General features: G+C 40.9%; 2 protein-coding genes across 2 annotated transcripts in view; both read left to right on the top strand.

Annotated features, from left to right (window-relative positions):
• Olfr91 (olfactory receptor 91) overlaps nucleotides 1-21,443 on the top strand; it is a 40,147-nt gene that overhangs the window by 9,553 nt on the left and 9,151 nt on the right. The gene's annotated exons all lie outside the window — the stretch shown is intronic.
• Nucleotides 11,459-12,397, top strand: Olfr92 (olfactory receptor 92). Its single transcript, NM_146456.2, has one exon. It carries the CDS (start codon nucleotides 11,459-11,461, stop codon nucleotides 12,395-12,397), a length of 939 nt encoding a protein of 312 aa, NP_666667.2.

Below are 21,443 nucleotides of genomic sequence, written 5' to 3'. Positions count from 1 at the left end.
TGGAGAGATGTTACTTAGAGGCTTGCTTCCCCTGGCTTCCTCAGCTTGTTCTCTTATAGAACCCAAGAGTACCTGCCCAGGGATGGCACCACCCACAAGGGGACCTCCCACCCTTCATCACTAATTGAGAAAATGCTTTACAGCTGGATCTCATGGAGGCATTTCCTCAAGGGAGGCTCCTTTCTCTAGAATAACTCCAGCTGTGTCAAGTTGACACACAAATCCAGCCAATACAACACGCTTACTTCCACTGAGCCCTCTGATTATCATCACATCTCTGCCTTTTAAAAATTAGACTCAAGAACAACACCAGGCCTCCAAGGTGGTTCATTTGCTTCATTTTCTTCTTCTTCTTAATGTTCTCTCTTGTTTGGATTCTGAGTCATGGTCACACAGGAGAGAAGTGACCAAAAGTGATCAGTCTATCAATGATGAGTCCTCTGAGTTCTTTTCCTTGTCTTTTGTTGCTGCTGCTGTCACGGTTCTATGTTCATTATCCTCTACATGACAAGAATGTAAATCCAATTGCCATGTAGAGAATTGTAAGGAGGCTCTTCTGATCTAAAGAGTATCCTTGAAATAAAATTAGAATCACAACAAGCACTTGTTTTGAAATATAATATTCAGGAAAAAGATGTGTGTAGATTTACAGACAGGGCGGGGCGTGAGATCACAGAGACTCTAAGGCAGAGCAACTGATGCCCATTTTTACTGTTTAGGCTATGATTAGGCTGGGGGGAGGGGGGCTTCCTACTCCCCTCTAGCATGAGCTAGAGGTTACTTAAGCTTACCTCACAAAACAGTCCATTTTTCAGATTTATCCCAGAAAGAAGAGAGAGAGAGAGAGAGAGAGAGAGAGAAGAAAGAAAGAAAGAAAGAAAGAAAGAAAGAAAGAAAGAAAGAAAGAAAGATCTTTAATTATTATATCATCCTTCAGCTAGAGCTCTTTGTAAATGAGAGGAAAAATATCTATCAAATGAGTACTGCTGGGGTTAAGAGTATGCACCACCATGACCAGCTGATTTTCTAAAGAAAAGGAAAGAAAAAAAGGAAAGGACAGAAGAGGAGAGGAAAGGAAAGGAAAATGTTTTCTATACACACAAGCAATCCTAATTTGATATAGGGTCCCCTGTGTGTAGTTTGGATTCAGCTTTGCTTTTTTAAAGAAGTTTTTCAGGACTATCTCCAAAGAATAGCCAACAGCCTCTTTGTGTTCAGTCAGTTGTTGCCCACTTTAATTTTTTTGTTTGTTTCAAAACCCAGGGCTGGCAAAAGGTCTACATATAACTCTCAGAGGGGGAAAATCTTAAGTTCCTAGTACAGAAGTCATCTCCAATTGACAGGCACAGGAGAAGGATTCTCCAATGGAGACTCAACTGGGTATATATAAACCAAACCTAAGGGCAGGCCTGGGGTAGAACTGGGTGGATGGGGAGGAAGGATCTAGGAGGAGCTTTGGGATGGAAAACTATGATCAGAATACTGTATAGAAAATACAATTTCTATTATTAACCCCCCAAAACAAACAAACAAACAAACCAGGCAGCAAAAATTTGCAGACTACAAATGTGCTCCTTTCCTGCATATCCAATGACTCCCATCTAGCTAGGCAGCACATGTGCAATTCAGTCCCAGTTGGGCTATCGAGGTTGTGCAAAGAGGGAGCCATCTATATGGTTGTGTGAAGCCATCATCAATACTAGGTAGACTTTCCAACATATATATAGCTGCTCTCAGGACCTCTGACACTAAGTCCTCAGGTAAACTCTGTAAGTAAGCTTTGCAAATTCATAGATTCTGCAGGTTGTGATTGCTTCATTAAAACCACAACTTTGGTTTGTGTCAAATAAATAAATTAATTAAATTAAATTAAAAAGGAAGGGATAGACACGCCTAGGATTTTAGGATGCTTAATTTCTTCGGAAGCTTTATTTACCAAAAACATTAAACGTTAATTAAAAATACCAAATCATATAATATTGTCCAGGTTCAGCCTTGAACTTGCTGAGCTGGCAGAAGGATAGATGATAGTGGGGTCCTCTTTCTCTTTCTGCTAGGGGGTATTATCAACCTCATTACCATATCCAAAGACTAGGTAAGAGCATATTGTTTTGTTCAGTTTGTTGGCACCAGGTAAGCAGCTGGAACAAATAAATAACTGGAAACTTCATTCATTTATTTACTTTTATTTTATTGAGTGTATGGCAGAAGAGAGAAAATGAGCTGGGCTGTACTTAGGATACCTACCACCTGTGGGTCAAGAGGAAGAAGGGCAGTGTTCCTATGCTGGGATGATCCATACCTTGGGAAGGACAGTTCAGATGGGCTGGTATGTAGTCCCAGTGCTTTATCAAAAAGACTTTGATTTTGGCCTCCCTTCTAATTCCAGCAGGGCAATCTAGGAAACCTGCATGGATAGAAAGTGAAACCACATCAAACAAGCTAGCAAGCAAGCAGGAAAAAACTAAAACTAAAACTAAATGTCTGTTAAGTTGGGCCCAACAAAGCAAAGCAAGCTCACTTCCATAAAGGCTACTATCCTGAGACTCATCCCTGGCTTCATGGAGAGAACTGAGTGTAGCATACATGCACAATTGGTCATTCAGAGTCCACACCTACTCAGTCCCCAACGTTCACATCACTGGGCCACAGCCTCTAGCACCTTCCTTTGTTCCAGATAATAGAGCCAGTTATGGTGACTCAAGCAAGCCTTTAATCCCAGCACTCAGATTTCCAGGTTTGAGGCCATCATGGTCTACAGAGTGAAAAGAAGTAGAAGGAGAAAATAAATAAAATATTATTTTGCTAGAATGGTTTTAAGTTTTAAGGAACATAAGGGCTTGACAGAGGGGCATAAGGGGAACAAGAGAAGATAATAGAGGTTAAATATAACCAAAATACTTTGTGTGTTTGTTTGTGTGTGTGAACATGTGATAATGGAACTCAAAGTACTAATGCATGACAATAAAAACATTTTCAACACCTAAGTACTTGATTTATGTAAACTGCACCTCAATTTAAAGAGATAAGACATTGAATACAGTACTTATGTATTAGGAGACTTGAAGTGAGGCTTAAGAGAAAACAGAGGACACCATAGACAAGATAATGTCAAGGTTGTCTCTAGTGACACTGAGGAGCAGAGATGACCTACTCACTATGGAATATTCTAATGGAATGTTGTCGTCAATTTGATCTTAACCATCATTATCAACAGTGGCTAATTAACCATCAGTGGGCAGAGGCACCAGAGTCCTGGGAGAACTAACAAACATGTCCCTGTGGGATAAGAGTCCAGGGATCCCTTCTTTCTATCTCCAGTACCAAGGAAAGGGAAGATACCTTCCTGACTTTGGCAGAATAATGGTGGTAAGATGTGGTAAGTGGCAGGTGCTCGGAGCAGTCTCTTTTGATTCAAGGTTCAGCATTATTGCATTTTCCTGAAGAATTCTTTTTTCTGAATGTGTGTGTTTCTTCATCTGAAATCAAAGAGAGCATGCAGTAGTCATATCCAGATAATGCCACTGATGCAGAGGGCATTGGGAAATTCAGGATGGCATTCCCATCCACAGTCCGCTGAGCCCTAACACCAGTGCTGTCAAGGGGGCACAAGCCATCATTTGCTCTCACTTTTCATGGTGTGAAGATCAATTGGAGGCTACGTTAACCCAGAAGCTCCTAATCATGGCCAAGCTTCACCCACCAAGAGATGAGAAGACTTTCACCTGACCACAGTAAGTCCTGGGATTTTTCTTCTGTAGTCCAGCAAAATCCCCCATGTCTGAAAGAGTGGGGACACATCTAGCACACGTTGTATTGTCCTGAACAAAGTATTTAACCTGTCTGGGTTTTTCTTCATCTGCACACAAAGGTAGAATGCAGTCATTGTACCTGGGTTACACAGTGGACACAGAATGCTTCAGTATCGAATAGGAAGTCAAACAGGGCTCAGAATCCAAGCCTGACCTTCTTGGCTGTGTAATATTGGGCAAGGTGTTTCAATATTCTGGTACTGCTCCTCTGTAAAGAGAGCATAATGCTAGTGAATATTCTAGAAATGTAGCATAGGGCCAGATATACAGAAAGTTCTCAGCAGGTAGTGACAGTCACAATGTAGACATCAGCAAGAGCAGATATGGCAAACCATTCCCTGTACCTTCTAGTGCATGCCTAGGTCTTTGGTGATCAGTAAAGAAAAAGAATAGCTGGGCAGTGGTAACACATACCTTTAATGTCAGCACTCTGGAAGCAGAGGCAGGAAGATCTCTATAAGCTACTGGCCAGCTTGGTCTACAAAGCCAGTTCCAGAATAGCCAAGACTACACAGAGAAAACATGTCTTTAAAAAAAAGAAGACATAGAGACAGACAGACAGACACCATGAAAATGGAAATAACTGGAAGACTGTCAGGTAGAAATTTGGTGCTTCAGAGTTAGATCAGGTAAAGGATGGTGGTGTTTGGAATCACAGCACAGCACACACACACACACAGAGAAAGACAGTCAAAGGATGATGAAAACTGAAGAACTTGAAAATAATAAACTCAAAGTGACCTGGACTTCATGAAAGCCAGAGACACAGGAAAGATATGAAGAGTGCACAGCTAAGAAACCCTTGAATTGCTTTTTTCTTTCCTTTTTTTTTTTTTTTTTTTGAGTATAGAATGGAGTTTATTAATGGCATGGGGAAGAGAGTTCAAAGGGTAGTAGAAACAGAGAAAGGCAGAGAAAGAAAGAGAAACAGAGAGAGAGAGAGAGACAGAGGTAGTGAGAATAAAGGAATAGAGGCCAGCCATGAGCACCTGGAGAGAGAAGAGGAAGGGGAATGGGAGAGAGGGGGAAGGGATGAGAGAACAGAGCTACAGCAAAAAGGCAAGGGCAAGGGTGAATTGCTTTTTAGTAACAAGAAATGCTAAAGACAACATGGGAGAACTAAATATAAACAATCTAAATAAGAGTGATTACTTCTTAAGGGTTAGGAAGTGATTGTGACCAGGAGAGGCATACAAATGGCTGCTAAGCCTTTTGTAGAAATTACTATGACAATAAAGCACTTAAAATTAGGATCTTCCCTCAGAGAGAAAAAAAATGGGAGGAAGATAAGAAAGCAGAAGGAGACTAAAGAGTTAAACGGGAGGAGGAAAGATGGTACAGAACTTCCAAGTAAACTAGAGGGGACCTGTGAGGAGACACAGTCCACCCTTCCCCTCCACAGGCCCTGCCCATCAGCCAGCAGGGATCCTGACTTAAGCTGTCACAGTGACTGTCACTGCCTGCCACCTACAAGGTGAGCTTCAGTGTCCAGGATCCCCTTTTCTCAACAGTAGCATCTCTGCCTGCAGGATGCATCACTGTTCTCTACACTCCTGTCTCTCCCCCAGGTCATTTCTGGCTTTCAGTTCTGGGGTGCTGTGGTTATGTTCAATGTTCTGCTGGTTTTCAAGACCACTCACCTTTCCAACCTTTGAGTTCTGCCACATGATCTGTTCACATTGCCAAATATTCAAAACAGATCTCTTAGCCTGGTGCCTTAGCCACTACAGAAAATGGGGACAGACAGGAGAACTGCACACAGGATGTCAGATTTCACTGGATCCTAGGCAAAATATCATATTTGATAAAGGGCCTTATTGGGACAACAAATTAGGAATCTGGCCTGTATATTAGACAATAATAGTAATTGAACTTTTAAATTCAATTGCTGCATAGATAGACAATTTTGTAGATAATCATACTGAAATATGAAGGAGCATAGCAGTATGAACAGCCTTTTCCCAAATAATGCTGAATAACAATAATATATAAACACATCAAGAAAAATCAATGAGCTGGGCAGTAGTGGTACACGCCTTTAATCCCAGCACTTCGGAGTCAGAGACAGGTGGATTTCTGAGTTCGAGGCCAACCTGGTCTACAGAGTGAGTGAGTTCCAGGACAGCCAAGGCTATATAGAGAAACCCTGTCTCAAAAAAAAAAAAAAAAAAAAAAGAAAAGAAAAAAAGAAAGAGTCTGAGGGGCAATGCTTGTTGCTGACCACCTGGAATGATATCCAACAACTCATGAGTGTTCTTCACTACCGAAGACTGACAGAGGATAATGCAGGAAGCCAGAAAGAATGTCCCCTCAGACATGGGGTGTACCATCGATTGATCCGGCTGTCATCAATAGCAGGGTTCCCCTTACTAAACCTGACTGGGAATTAATTACAGCAGAAGGCCCACTTTGCTCTTCCAAAGACTGCATTGCCTTTACTGAAGATCAGCTACATCAAATGGTACACCATTAGAATATTATGAGTCATCCTATGAAGGAACAGAGCCATCTGCAATACAACCGCTGTTTGGAAACTTGATCTTCGTACTGAGCTTGGCTGTCTGCTACATGCTCCCTGTGGAGTGGAACATCCACAAACATTTTAAAGCTCCTGGCACTACTGACTTTGGATCTGTGGGCAGTATTTGGATCAATAGCAGTATTGTTGCTGATTGAAAACTCAGAGAGAGACGCACACACATATACCCCAGGTGATGAGGAATGAACATATGGACTCACACATCATACATGGGTAATCTCTCCCATTTACCACCAAGATTCAGGTTTTTCAGCCATCTCTCCAGCATACACATTAAGCATTTGAAAATAGAAACTACTGATATTGGATAATAGCAAGGTTCAGAAGAACTTCCAGAGGATTTCTAGGACCTTCTGTCCTCAAGGAATCCATTAAAGATTTCTACTTGCAGAAAAAGCAAGAATGGCTGGTTAGGAAAAAAACATACTCCCAAGGGAGAAGTTGGGCAGGAGGAAAGAGATAAGATGGAAAACCACTCTGCCATAAGGACCTGGGCTCTTCTGGCTCACAGCCACCCATCATGGTTTCTCTTAATGGGACCCTGGGTGCAGCTTGGATGCTTACACTTACTGGCAAGTACTTGGCCAACTGAGCCATTCCCCCAACTCTGTGTTGTCTTTTCTATACCTCCTCAAGCTGCTATAGACAAAAGAGAATTGAAACATTTTCTCTACCTAAATCTGGGCCAAACTATGACAATACTGCTTCCTTTTCCAGTGTCAGTCTCAGTCTGTGACAGGGGTCAGTAGTGGACCTGCCTGGCTTCCCATTTACAGTATTGCAGAGTAGCTTCAATGACAAGTGGCCCCATGGGCATCAATACATTTCTCCATTGCTCCCACTCTACAGCTCAGTTGGACACTGCTCAACTGAGCTGCACATATATTCTCTCTCTACAACCCACAATAAAGGAGTGGATGTTCTCTGGAACATTCTAACTCCACTGCAGAGGCCCAGAACAGAATAACAATCACTGGTGTGCACAATGTATCTAAGGCTGAAGCTGGTGAGTCACACCCTCAACACCTGCTTCTTAGGTCACCTCAAAAACCAGGCTTTGTTAGTATGCCATAAAAGGAACAGGAGACACCAGATCTTGTGAAATGTTTAAATAACTTGAAGCTTTATTAAGTAAAAATTGCATAAACACAACCATAAGATAATGAATAGAAAAGTTAAATATAAACTATCACATGTAAAATAGATTATTATATAACTGGCGGTTTCAACGGAAAATACTACATCCCAAATTTTCCAGAGTGGGAATATTAGTCTAATGAGAAAAAAAATCTCAATTTCATCTTAATATATACCAAAACTTTTTAAGAAAAAATAAATAAATAGAATAGAACTTAAAAAAAAAAAAACAATTCAATACAGCAATAGATGGGGTTTGTATTCAGTGAGACCTGAAATAGAAATGGACATTTGCCATTATAGTTACTTCAAACAAACTTCCAAAACTAAGGCAGGTCTGGGATAGAATGAGTCTTTAAATGACCATGGTGCTTTTCTTAGTGGTCCTGGAGTCCAGTCAGTAGTTTGACTGCAGTTTTACATCCTGTAGAGGTCCAGCAGAGTACAGTGGTGAAGAACAAAACCGGTCTGTGGAACTTATTTTCATTTCTCATACTATTTTCAAACTTTAAAAAAAAATCAAAACAAAAACATCACCACTATCCCCTGTTTCAATTAATAGGATACAACTCTATCATTAGGGAAGCTAGTGAAGAGCTTCGGCCTCTTCCTGCTGATGTTCCACCTGGCACCATGATGGGCACTGCTGCTGTCCCTCCTGGCACCTTGATGAGCATTCACTTCAAAAAAAGACACTTCAAATAAGGACTGGAGGGTGGGAAATGACAATGGTCAAGGTTTGCAAGTGAATTAAAGAAAACAATCAGTGGAGTGGGGTCAGGAAGACAAAAACAAAACAAAAAGAAGACAAAAACAACAAAGAACAAACAACAACAACAAAACAAACAAACAACAAAACCAAAAACATAAAAAAACGTAAAACAAAAACAAAACCACAAACAAAAGAAACCAAAACCCAAAACACCAACAAAAAACAACAAACAACAAAAAACACAAACAAAAAACAAAAAAATAAACAAAACACAAACAAAAAAACAAAACCACAAAAAAACAAACAAGAAATCACAATCAAAACACAAAAAAAACAAAAAATAAAAAGCAAAAATAACAAAAGACAAACTAAAAAAACAAAACAAAAAAGAAAACCAAAAAAACAGAAAAAAGGCCAAAACAAAAAACAAAAACAGACACACAAACAAACAAAAAAAAGCAAGCAAAAAAAAAAGCAAAATAAAACAAAAAACATGAATTCATTTAATTCCAGCATTAAAACAGTATTTCTTGAACACGTGGTCTCCTATGGGTTGGGCAGCAGCAGTTTTTAAGCTTGCAATAGTTGCATGTATCCTACAGATGGCATTAGGGCATCAGTCCCACAGCCCACACTAGGACTATATTGAAAACAGTAAACAGTGGGCTTCAACCAGTGAGACAGTTCAGTACTTGTTTTATATCTCTTCAACTCATCCTACCTGAGGTGTAATAGAAAGAGTGATGGAAAAGAACAGGGATGGGTGACCATAGCAACCAGGTGTGTGTTGTTACAGCAAGTGACTGTGGAGGATTTCCCATACCATCCTCTTCATGAAGGTGGGCATGTGTTGCTGAGAAAAAGTCACAGGCTGGTCCCTAGCGATGTAATCTGCATATTTACAGGTAAACATTCCACAGTCACTCCCATTCAGTTGCAGAGGAATCTCCTCTGATGTCATACTGTACTGCTTCCACTCCAAAGGGTCCAGCTCGATGTCCCTGCGTATCTTGCTCTCGTTTTGTAAATATTGGAAGATGGTCTCACAGATAGACTTCCCTGTCTGTCCCATGGAATCGAGGTATACAATACTTCGTTTTCTTAAATTGATTACCACCAGGCTCCAATGTGCCTTCTGGTGAATAGGTACCAAGATGAGTTCTTTTTCAAAGAGACTGATGCCTCGAGTCCATCTTTTCATGGAACTGTAACTGCTATGCTTTAGCTTGGGGTAAAAGAAAGTGCTAAAGACATGAAGAGCCGGGTAGCCTTGGTTTTCATTTCTCTCAACCAGAAGGTTCATGTAGAAATTGATGACCTCATCATTGAGGCACTGACTGTTCTCCAGGGTCTGAATATCTCCTCTGGTGATTTGCAACTTGAATCTGGGCAGGGAAGGGCAGGGAAGGGCAGGGAAGGGCAGGGAAGGAAATGAGAGGAAAGGAAAGGAAAGGAAAGGAAAGGAAAGGAAAGGAAAGGAAAGGAAAGGAAAGGAAAGGAAAGGAAAGGAAAGGAAAGGAAAGGAAGGAAAAACAAGAGAAGAGAAGAGAAGAGAAGAGAAGAGAAGAGAAGAGAAGAGAAGAGAAGAGAAGAGAAGAGAAGAGAAGAGAAGAGAAGAGAAGAGAAAGAAGAGAAGAGAAGAGAAAAATCAATGGCACATGTCTTTAGTCTCAGCTGAGGAGGCAGGGGTAGGCAGATCTCTGAATTTGAGGACAGCCTAGTCTATGCAGTGAGATCCAGGACAGCCAGAGCTACAAATAAAAGGGATGGGGTGAAATCAGAGTACATATAAATAAAAAATACTAAAGTTTGGTTAATACCACTTATGGTATTACAGGACTCATTGAAGCTAACTTGAAATCTGATTGCAACTTTGATCTTGTTTGAAAATAAAAGATTTTATTTCATTACAAAGGAAATTAAACAAAATTAGAAAAAAAATATCAGGACAGTGTTTGGATGCCCCAAATTAAGCATAATGATAATGAAGTGGGAGGATCTCAAGCTCACAGCTCAACTGGGCTACATACTCAAGGTGAAGTCGGTACCACTGATAATGTAGCACTGTCTCAAAAAGAAAAAGAGGGGGAAAATTAAGTTACTAAATGCTATTTTATATTAAAAGAAAAATAAAATACACCTTCTTCAGCTGTCCATTTCTAAACCTCTTCTTTTTTAATTTTTGAAAAATGACCTCATTACAGGAACCAGGCTGAGTCTCACTCACAGCTCCTGCTGCCTGAGCCAGCCCAATGCTTGGATTCTGTGTCCTTGGGGAACTGTGGCTTTTCTTTCTTTCTTTTTGTAAAAATATTTCTTTATTTTACGTATATATGAGTACACTGTCATTATCTTCAGACACACCAGAAGAGGGCATTAGATCCAACTACAGATGGTTGTGAGCCACCATGTGGTTGCTGGGAATTGAACTCATGATCTTTGGAAGAACAGCCACTGCTCTTAACCAGTGAGCCATCTCTCCAGCCTGTGTTTAGCTCTTCTTATTCCATATTTGTAAGATAAAATGTTGAGGACAGAGCTTTCAGAATGAAGACAAGGCATTTGCTTTTACTTTAGTAAGCATGATGACTGTTTTTAAAGAGAGAGCTCTACACAAAAGCACCCTGAATGTTCCTACAATTTCTGATAAAGAATACAATAGGTTAACTGATCTCTCTGGAAATTTAATTATTTCATGTAGGGGAAAATCTCACCCACAGGACAGACATCAGTCCATGAGTGAATCTCCTGAAATAGTATACCAAAGGCCAAATATGAGCCATCCACAAATCCATGTCTACACTTAGAAAATGAGACCAATGCTACACTAATGTTTACCATCAAGTCATTGATCCAACCACACAGTTGCTTATAATTGCTGGTACTCATAAAGAACAAAGTCATTAGGTTCAGTGTTCAAATTCTACATGGTGCTCAACAAATGATTATTGAAACAATGAAAACTAACTGATCAATGAATTCATGTTGTTCGTCAGCCTCCTTTGCCCTCAGGTGGGAAGTGAGAAGTGCCAGGGGAAGAATCCACCCATTTCCCAGGACTTTCCTGACTTCGTCTCAGCCACGAGAACATTTGACCAGAAGGAATAGGGAAAAGGAGGAAGCACTCTTGGAGAGGAGAAGGAGAAGGGAAACATCCACCTCACATGTTTTGACAAGTATGCAGAGTGTGCTTTTACAAAACAAAGTAAAATAATACATTGTCTGACAGTCTCATCCTGCCAACTAGACACGGAGATCATGGTCAACCAGAGCTCCCCTGTGGTCTTCTTCCTGCTGGGCTTCTCTGACAACCCACAACTGGAAAAGGTTCTGTTTGTGGTTGTCTTGTGCTCCTACCTCCTCACCCTCCTAGGAAACACACTCATCCTCCTGCTGTCCACCCTGGACCCCAGGCTTCACTCTCCAATGTACTTCTTCCTCTCTAACCTCTCCTTCTTGGACCTCTGCTTCACCACAACCTGTGTCCCCCAGATGCTGTTCAACCTCTGGGGCCCTGCAAAGACCATCAGCTTCCTGGGATGCTTTGTCCAGCTCTTCATCTTCATGTCCCTGGGTACAACAGAGTGCATCCTCCTGACTGTAATGGCCTTTGACCGCTATGTGGCTGTGTGCCAACCCCTGCACTATGCCACCAAAATCAACCCCCACCTATGTCGCCAGTTGGCAGGTATAGCTTGGGCTATAGGTTTGGTCCAATCCATAGTTCAGACACCTCCCACCCTCAAACTGCCATTTTGTTCCCACAGGCAGATAGACAACTTTCTGTGTGAAGTCCCATCTCTAATTCAACTCTCTTGTGGGGACACCACCTATAATGAGATCCAGATGGCTGTTGCTAGTATCTTCATTGTGGTTGTTCCTCTGAGCCTCATCCTTGTCTCTTATGGTGCCATTGCCAGGGCAGTGCTGAAGATAAGCTCTGCAAAGGGGCGCAGGAAAGCTTTTGGGACCTGCTCATCCCACCTCATTGTGGTCACTCTCTTCTACAGCTCAGTCATTGCTGTTTATCTGCAGCCCAAAAACCTGTATGCCCGAGAGAGGGGCAAGTTCTTTGGTCTCTTTTATGCAGTGGGCACCCCCACACTCAACCCTCTTGTATACACCCTGAGGAACAAGGAGGTAAAAAGAGCATTCTGGAAGCTGCTAAGGAAAGATGAGGACTCTGAGGAGAGCTGAGGAAGAAATACTTAGCATACTTTCCAAATTAAGATGAATTAGAACCTTTTTTTTAAAAAAAATGAACTTCTGAGTCTACTTACTCTTCCAAGCCACAACAGTAGACCTAGTGAGTGGCAGGCTATAGTGGAGGGGGATGGGTAGTGAGAAGGAGAGAAGCAGAATCAGCAGATGAGTGGGAAGAGTGCTAAGTGTTTCTTCCAAAAGGAAGCATTCTTACCTAGACTGACCAAGGAAACTCATCTGACTCAAGAAATTTAGAAGGAAGGAAAAAAAAATTTTACAAAACTCAGGAAGTTCATGAAATTTTCAGGACTCTGATGATTCCTCCTTGAGATGGCATTACCTGTAAACAATTGGAAGAGAGATACCTCTCCAAAGATCTAGCTGCAAGCAAGTTGTACACCAGACCCTAGTGACACAACTTACAAGTGTCCTCATCCATGCTTAAGTGAGGCTTTCAGACATACAGCTGTAATTTATCACCCATTCTTCTGTAACTACAATAAACAAACTCAATGATTGACCAACCTGGACTTGAATGGAATAATTTATTTGACCTACTTTTGGCGCCCTATCTAGGATGAGTTTGTATTTACTATCAGGTGTCTATGGATGAGGGAGAGGAAGAGGAAGACAGAGACACAGAGACAGACAGAGAAACAGGGGGTATATCTTAATTCACATTCAACAACATAGTTAATATTTATTTCTTTTCCATTCATTTTGTTTCATTTCCACGTTATTTTGTTTACAGGTTCTCAATGCCCTTTGTACGTTGTTTTTCTTGTTGTCCATATCATTATTCTATACTTTACATAGGATTTTAGGATGTTGTTGTTGTTTGTTGTTTTTTGTTTTGTTTTTAGTTTTTTCAAGGCAGGCTCTGGCTGTCCTAGAACTCACTCTGTAGACCAGGCTGGCCTTAAACTCACAGAGATCCTCCTGTCTCTGTCTTCATGCACAGGAATTAAAGAAGTATGGCACTTTAACACAACATAACCCAGAGCATGTGGAGTTTCTTCTATAGTAAAACTAGAAAGAAACCAGGGAGACTCCCATTTTAAAACAACAACAACAACAACAACAAAAATAATAATAATCCAGAGAGTTTCCTACTCAAAGATGAGAGAATTCAGAGAATTGATGCTTGTTTTAGAAATGCAAGATATACACCTAGAATCAGAACTCTCTCCCTCCCTTGTCCTTTCCTGTGCCTCCAACTCTCTGCCCCTGCTGCCTGGCCAGCCATGCACTGGCGGGCAATGACCGACCTATTTTTATCTCATGGAAGCTCCGACTCAGATCTCTACAATGTGTCCACCCATCTTGCTAAGTTCCCACTTGTGGGTCACTACCACGCTAGCCCCTTGTTTCAAATCCTCCACGGCCTTGTGTTGCACGTCAGGCAAACTCACACATTGCTGTCTTACCTTTCTCTCTTGAACCCAGACAAGCCACAGCGTGAAGGAAAATGCAACACAAACTTAGTTCAGAAACAATGGTAACTCAGTCTCTGGGTGCAACAACTAAAACCTAATTTTGTAAGCCTTACTAAAATCTAATTCCTTTGGTGGTGAATCCTTGCAGATCCACCACAATACCAGGAAACTATAGCAGCTACATACTCTTACTCTTATACTGTCCCCGTTTCAAAAAGACCTAACTCTCCCCTGCTTCCTCTCTTCCTCCATCCAACCCAGAAGTTCCACCTACTCGCCCACCATCAGATATTGAGTTACCAAAAGACCTTTGGATCCCAAAGCAAGAATTACAGGCCATTGTGAGCTGTGGGAAGCCACATGTGCCGTTGCAGAGTGGCGCTGACTACTGCTGGCCACCAAGCATAAGTTTAGACAAACAACCAATGTGTACATATGCAGTAAAGTTTTTTGCAAAGACACTGCCTGGCCCGGGCATGATACTGAGGCTTTGAGAGTATAACCAATCAGAAGTGAGACATGCAAATGAAGTATGATAATGAGGCTCTGTGAGGTACAGAGAGAGAGAGTAGCCAATCAGATGAGGAACATGCAAATGAGGCTTAGTGCATAACCAATCTGGGTGTGAGACACGCCTCTTCTAGGCCTATATAAGCAGCACCAGTTCTGGGCTCGGGGTCTCTTCGCCTCTGCAATCAAGCTCTCCCAATAAACATGTGCAGAAGGATCCTGTTGCAGCATCGTTCTTGCTGGTTGAGTCTGGTGCGCGCAAGAGTGAGCTACCATGTACTATGGTCCAAACTCCTGTCCTTGGCAAGAGTAGCAAGTGCTCTTATGCACTGAGCCATTTCTCCAGGCCTCTGAATTCTTATTTGCTGATGGTGCAGTTAACATCCCCGGAAAGGGAAGGAGATGACTTGTGATATCTTAGTGGAAGAACATTTGCCTAGCATGTGTGAGTCTTTAAGTTGAATTTTCAGCACTAGAAGAAAACAAGTGTGTTAAACAGATGATTCAGCCATTAAGAACATGCACTACTCTTATAGAGCTTCCAGCACCCATATCAGAAGGCTCTTAACCCAAGACCGGGGAATCTGACACCCCTGGTTGCTATAAACACCTGCATATACATATACCTACTTGTATAAACACACAGAGAAGTATTAAAAATAATAAAACAAATATTTTTGTGAAATTCAGTAAAGACAGAATGGATGGGTGAGAAACTTGGGAAAATATCCCTAAAGAAATTGTCAATATATTTGAAATAAATAAAACTCACCATTTCAAGAACAGGAGATGAGCCATAAAATAAATTCCATTTATTCAACATTTTAAAAAATATTACTGAACCTAAGAAAGAATGATGTCAGTCTGAGACATGTTAGTCAGGAGCTGGTCCCAACATGCCTCCAAGGATAGCGTGAAACAAGGTTATTCAGATATTCAGACAGGACACAGGGACCAGGAGTTCTGGTGAGGATGAAACTGTTCTTATTTGGAGCAGAAATTAATAATAATAATAATAATATACACTTGGAGGCTATCAAAAGCAACAATGCCTCAGTAGCTTACAACTAGAAAATGTCAACAGAGTAGCAAGTCTGAGGTTGCAGTATTGTTTTGAGCAAACAACTGACCTGCAAATCAGGCAAAAATGTAACAGCAAATTCTTTTTTTTTTTTTTTAAGTAAGTGTAAGTAGCTGTCTTCAGAGACTCCATAAGAGGGAGTCAGATCTCATTACAGATGGTTGTGAGCCACCATGTGGTTGCTGGGATTTGAACTCAGGACCTTCGGAGGAGCAGTCAGTGCTCTTAACTTCTGAGCCATCTCTCCAGCCACAGCAAATTCTTTTTTTTTTAATTAGATATTTTCCTCATTTACATTTTCAATGCTATCCCAGAGGTCCCCCAGAACAAGTCAATTAAAGCCCCAATCCAACTCAGTATAACTCTGGTATCTGGAAAGGGAAAATACAAAACCCTGTGTGCTGTTTATCTTGTTGAACACAGAGATAGAAAATAAAAGCCAAGGTATGTTTATAAGCTGCCTGAACTTGGAAATCATTTCCCAAATTACATTTAAACCTATCAGAAAAGGATGGGGTCTACAATTCTGTAGCTTCAGACTTGCTTCTTTGTTGACATTTCCTACTTGTTTGCCACTGAGGTGTTGTTGCTTTTGATAGCCTCCAAGTGTGTATTACTTTTTTTCGGTGTGCTCCAAATAAAAGCAGTTCCATCCTCACCAGAACTCCTGATCCCCGTGGCATGTCTGGAAAACCTTGTTTCATACAATCCATGGAGGCATGTTGGGACCAGCTCCAGACTAACATGTCTCAGATTGTCCTTTTGCAGGTTCAGTTTAAGCCCAAACGTCCAACCAACAACTGGCTGACCAAAATTAATATCCTTAATTATTATATCATTTTTAGTTAGAGCTCTTTGTAAATGAGAGGAAAAATATCTATCAAATGAGTACTGCTGGGATTAAGAGTATGCATCACCATGACCAGCTGATTTTCTAGAGGAGAGGAGAGGAGAGGAGAGGAGAGGAGAGGAGAGGAGAGGAGAGGAGAGGAGAGGAGAGGAGAGGAGAGGAGAGGAAAATGTTTTCTATACACACAAGCAATCCTAATTTGATATAGGGTCCCCTGTGTGTAATTTGGATTCGGCTTTGCTTTTTTAAAGAAGTTTTACAGGACTATCTCCAAAGAATAGCCAACAGCCTCTTTGTGTGCAGTCAGTTGTTGCCCACTTTAATTTTTTTGTTTGTTTCAAAACCCAGGGCTGGCAAAAGGTCTAAATATAGCTCTCAGAGGGGGAAAATCTGAAGTTCCTAGCACAGAAGTCATCTCCAGTTGACAGGCACAGGAGAAGGATTCTCCAATGGAGACTCAACTGGGTATATATAAACCAAACCTAAGGGCAGGCCTGGGGTAGAACTGGGTGGATGGGGAGAAAGGATCTAGGAGGAGCTTTGGGATGGAAAACTATGATCAGAATATTGTATAGAAAATACAATTTCTACTATTAACCCCCAAAACAAACAAACAAACAAACAAACCCGACAGCAAAACATTGCAGACTACAAATGTGCTCCTTTCCTGCATATCCAGTGACTCCCATCTAGCTAGGCAGCGCACGTGAAATTCAGTCCCCAGTTGGCTATCAAGGTTGTGCAAAGAGGGATCCATCTATATGGTTGTGTGAAGCCATCATCAATACTAGGTAGACTTTCCAACACATATATATATAACTGCTCTCAGGACCTCTGACACTAAGTCCTCAGGTAAACTCTCTAGGTAAGCTTTGCAAATTCATAGATCCTGCAGGTTGTGCTTGCTTCTTTAAAACCAAAACTTTGGTTTGTGTCCAAAAAAATTAATTAATTAATTAATTAATTAATTAAATTAAAAGGGAGGTGATAGGCACGCCTAGGATTTTAAGATGCTTAATTTCTTTGGAAGCTTTATTTACCAAAAACATTAAACGTTAATTAAAAATACCAAATCGAGGTGTCCACCCGGCCCTGGAAGGCTTTGCCTGAGTGTCGGTGGGAGACATCTTGGTTCCGAGACTCCACCGAGAGTAGTCTGCACAGGTGAGAGTGTGAACTACAGAAGCTAACAGCTTCTGGGACAGGCAGGAGCCACAGAGCTTCTGAGGCAGCCCCCTTTTCGGGCTCCAGACATCTGGGCACCTTCCCTGCGAGAGTATAGGTGTCCGCCCTGCCCGGGAGGGCTTTGCAGGAGCACCTGGGTGAGCCATCTTGGTTCCCAGATCCCTCCGAGACTAGTCTGTGCAGGTGAGAGTGTGGACTACAGAAGCTAACTGCTTCTGTGACAGGTCATGTTTTGGGCCTTCATCTTCAGCCAGGAGGGAGTTCTGAACGCCAGATATCTGTGCACCTTCCCTGTAAGAGGAGAGCTTGCCTACAGAGAGTGCTCTGACCACTGAAACACAGAGGACAGAGCTAGTCTCCCAGGTCTGCTGATAGAGGCTAACAGAATCACGAGCGGAACAATCTCCAACTAGAGACAACTAAATCAACTAACTCCAAATATTACCAGATGGTGAAAGGTAAATGTAAGAATCTTACTAACAGAAACCAAGACCACTCACCATCATCAGAACCCAGCACTCCCACCTTGCCCATTCCAGGGCACCCCAACACACCCAAAAAGCTAGACCCGGATTTAAAAGCATATCTCATGATGATGGTAGAGGACATCAAGAAAGACTTTATTAACTCACTCAAAGAAATACAGGAGAACACTGCTAAACAGGTAGAAGACCTTAAAGAGGAAGCACAAAAATCCCTTAAAGAATTGCAGGAAAACACGACCAAATAGGTGATGGAATTGAATAAAACCATCCAAGACCTAAAAAGGGAAGTAGACACAATAAAGAAAACCCAAAGTGAGGCAACACTGGAGATAGAAACCCTAGGAAAGAAATCTGGAACCATACATGCGAGCATCAGCAACAGAATACAAGAGATGGAAGAGAGAATCTCAGGTGCAGAAGATTCCATCGAGAACATCGGCACAACAATCAAAGAAAATGGAAAATGCAAAAAGATCCTAACTCAAAATATCCAGGAAATTCAGGACACAATGAGAAGACCAAACTTACGGATAATAGGAGTAGATGAGAATGAAGATTTTCAACTCAAAGGGCCAGCAAATATCTTCAACAAAATTATAGAAAAAAATTTCCCAAACCTAAAGAAAGAGATGCCCATGAATACACAAGAAGCCTACAGAACTCCAAATAGACTGGACCAGAAAAGAAATTCCTCCCGACACATAATAATCAGAACAACAAATGCACTAAATAAAGATAGAATACTAAAGGCAGTAAGGGAAAGCCGGGCAGTGGTGGCGCATGCCTATAATCCCAGCACTTGGGAGGCAGAGGCAGGTGGATTTCTGAGTTAGAGGCCAACCGTGTCTACAAAATGAGGTCCAGGACAGCCAGGGCTACACAGAGAAACCCTGTCTCGTAAAACAAAACAAAAACAAAAACAAAAACAAACAAACAAAAAAGCAGTAAGGGAAAAAGGTCAAGTAACATATAAAGGCAAGCCTATCAGAATTACACCAGATTTTTCACCAGAGACTATGAAAGCCAGAAGAGCCTGGACAGATGTTATACAGACACTAAGAGAACACAAATGCCAGCCCAGGCTACTATACCCAGCCAAACTTTCAATTACCTTAGATGGAGAAATGAAAGTATTCCACAACAGAACCAAATACACATTATCTTTGCACGAATCCCGCCCTGCAAAGGATAATAACAGAAAAAAAAAAAAAAAACAATACAAGGACAGAAACCACGTCCTAGAAAAAGCAAGAAGGTAATCCCTCAACAAACCTAAAAGATAGCCACAAGAACAGAATGCCAACTTTACCAACAAATATAATAGGAAGCAACAATTACTTTTCCTTAATATCTCTTAATATCAATGGACTCAACTCCCCAATAAAAAGACATAGACTGACAGACTAGCTACACAAACAGGACCCAACAATTTGCTGCTTACAGGAAACTCATCTCAGGGAAATAAATACACACTACCTCAGAATGAAAGGCTGGGAAAGAATATTCCAAGCAAATGGTCTGAAGAAACAAGCTGGAATAGCCATTCTAATACCGAGTAAAATCGACTTCCAACCCAACGTCATCAAAAAAGACGAGGAAGGGCACTTCATACTCATCAAAGGTAAAATCTTCCAAGAGGAACTCTCAATTCTGAATATATATGCTTCAAATACAAGGGCAGCCACATCCATTAAAGAAACTTTAGTAAAGCTCAAAGCACACATTGCACCTCACACAAGAATAGTGGGAGACTTCAACATACCACTTTCACCAATGTACAGATCATGAAAACAGAAACTAAACAGGGACACAGTGAAACTAACAGAAGTTATGAAACAAATGGCTCTAACAAATATCTATAGAACATTTTATCCTAAAACAAAAGGATATACCTTCTTCTCAGCACCTCATGGTATCTTCTCCAAAATTGACCACATAATTGGTCACAAAATAAGCCTCAACATATACAAAAATATTGAAATTGTCTCATGTATCCTATCAGATCACATGAACTAAAGCTGATCTTCAATAACAAAATAAATAATTGAAAGTCAACATTCATGTGAAAACTGAACAACACTCTTCTCAATGATACCTTAGTCAAGGAAGGAATAAAGAAAGAAATTAAGGACTTTTTGGAGTTTAATGAAAATGAAGCCACAACATACCCAAACGTATGGGACACAATGAAAGCACTTCTAAGAGGAAAACTCATAGCTCTGAGTGCCTCCAAAAAGAAACTAGAGAGAGCACACATTAGCATCTTGACAACACACCTAAAAGCTCTAGAACAAAAGGAAGTAAATTCACCCAAGAGGAGTAGATGGCAGGAAATAATCAAATGCAGGGCCGAAATTAACCAAGTGGAAACAAGAAATACTATTAAAGGAATCAACCAAATGAGGAGCTGGTTCTTTGAGAAAATCAACAAGATAGATAAACCCTTAGCCAGACTCACTAAAGGGCACAGGGACAACATCCTAATTAACAAAATCAGAAATGAAAAGGGAGACATAACAACAGATCCTGAAGAAATCCAAAATACCATCAGATCCTTCTACAAAAGGCTATACTCAACAAAACTGGAGAACCTCGATGAAATGGACAAGTTTCTAGACAGATACCAGATACCAAAGTTAAATAGTTAAATCAAGATCAGGTTAATGATCTAAACAATCCTATATCCCCTAAAGAAATAGAAGCAGTCATTAATAGTCTCCCAACCAAAAAAAAGCCCAGGACCAGATGGGTTTATTGCAGAGTTCTATCAGACCTTCAAAGAAGATCTAATCCCAGTTCTTCACAAACTATTCCACAAAATAGAAACAGAAGGTACTCTACCCAACTCATTCTATGAAGCCACAATTACTCTGATACCTAAACCACAAAAAGACCCAACAAAGATAGAGAACGTCAGACCAATTTCCCTTATAAATATTGATGCAAAAATCCTCCATAAAATTCTTGATAACCGAATCCAAGAACACATCAAAACAGTCATCCATCCTGACCAAGTGGGTTTCATCCCAGGGTTCAATATACGGAAATCCATCAACGTAATCCATTATATAAACAAACTCAAAGACAAAAACCACATGATCATCTCGTTAGATGCTGAGAAAGCATTTGACAAAATCCAATACCTCTTCATGATAAAAGTCTTCAAAAGATCAGGAACTCGAGGCCCATACCTAAACATGACAAAAGCAATCTAAAGCAAACCAGTAGCCAACATCAAAGTAAATGGTAAGAAGCTGGAAGCAATCCCACTAAAATCAGGGACTAGACAAAGCTGCCAACTTTCTCCCTACCTATTCAACATTGTACTTGAAGTCCTAGCCAGAGCAATTCGACAACAAGAGGAGATCAAGGGAATACAAATTGGAAAGGAAGAAGTCAAAATATCACTTTTTGCAGATAATATGATAGTGTATATATAAGTGACCCTAAAAATTCCACCAGAGAACTCCTAAGCCTGATAAACAGCTTCGGT

The sequence above is a fragment of the Mus musculus genome, chromosome 17 (genome assembly GCF_000001635.26).
Source record: "Mus musculus strain C57BL/6J chromosome 17, GRCm38.p6 C57BL/6J".
Taxonomy (NCBI): Eukaryota; Metazoa; Chordata; class Mammalia; order Rodentia; family Muridae; genus Mus; species Mus musculus.
Note: the sequence above shows the minus strand (reverse complement) of the source record. Positions and strands in the feature narration are given on the sequence as shown.

Coding starts and splice junctions, on each gene's coding strand:
- Olfr92 (NM_146456.2), top strand. CDS start 11,459: ATGGTCAACCAGAGCTCCCCTGTGGTCTTCTTCCTGCTGGGCTTCTCT.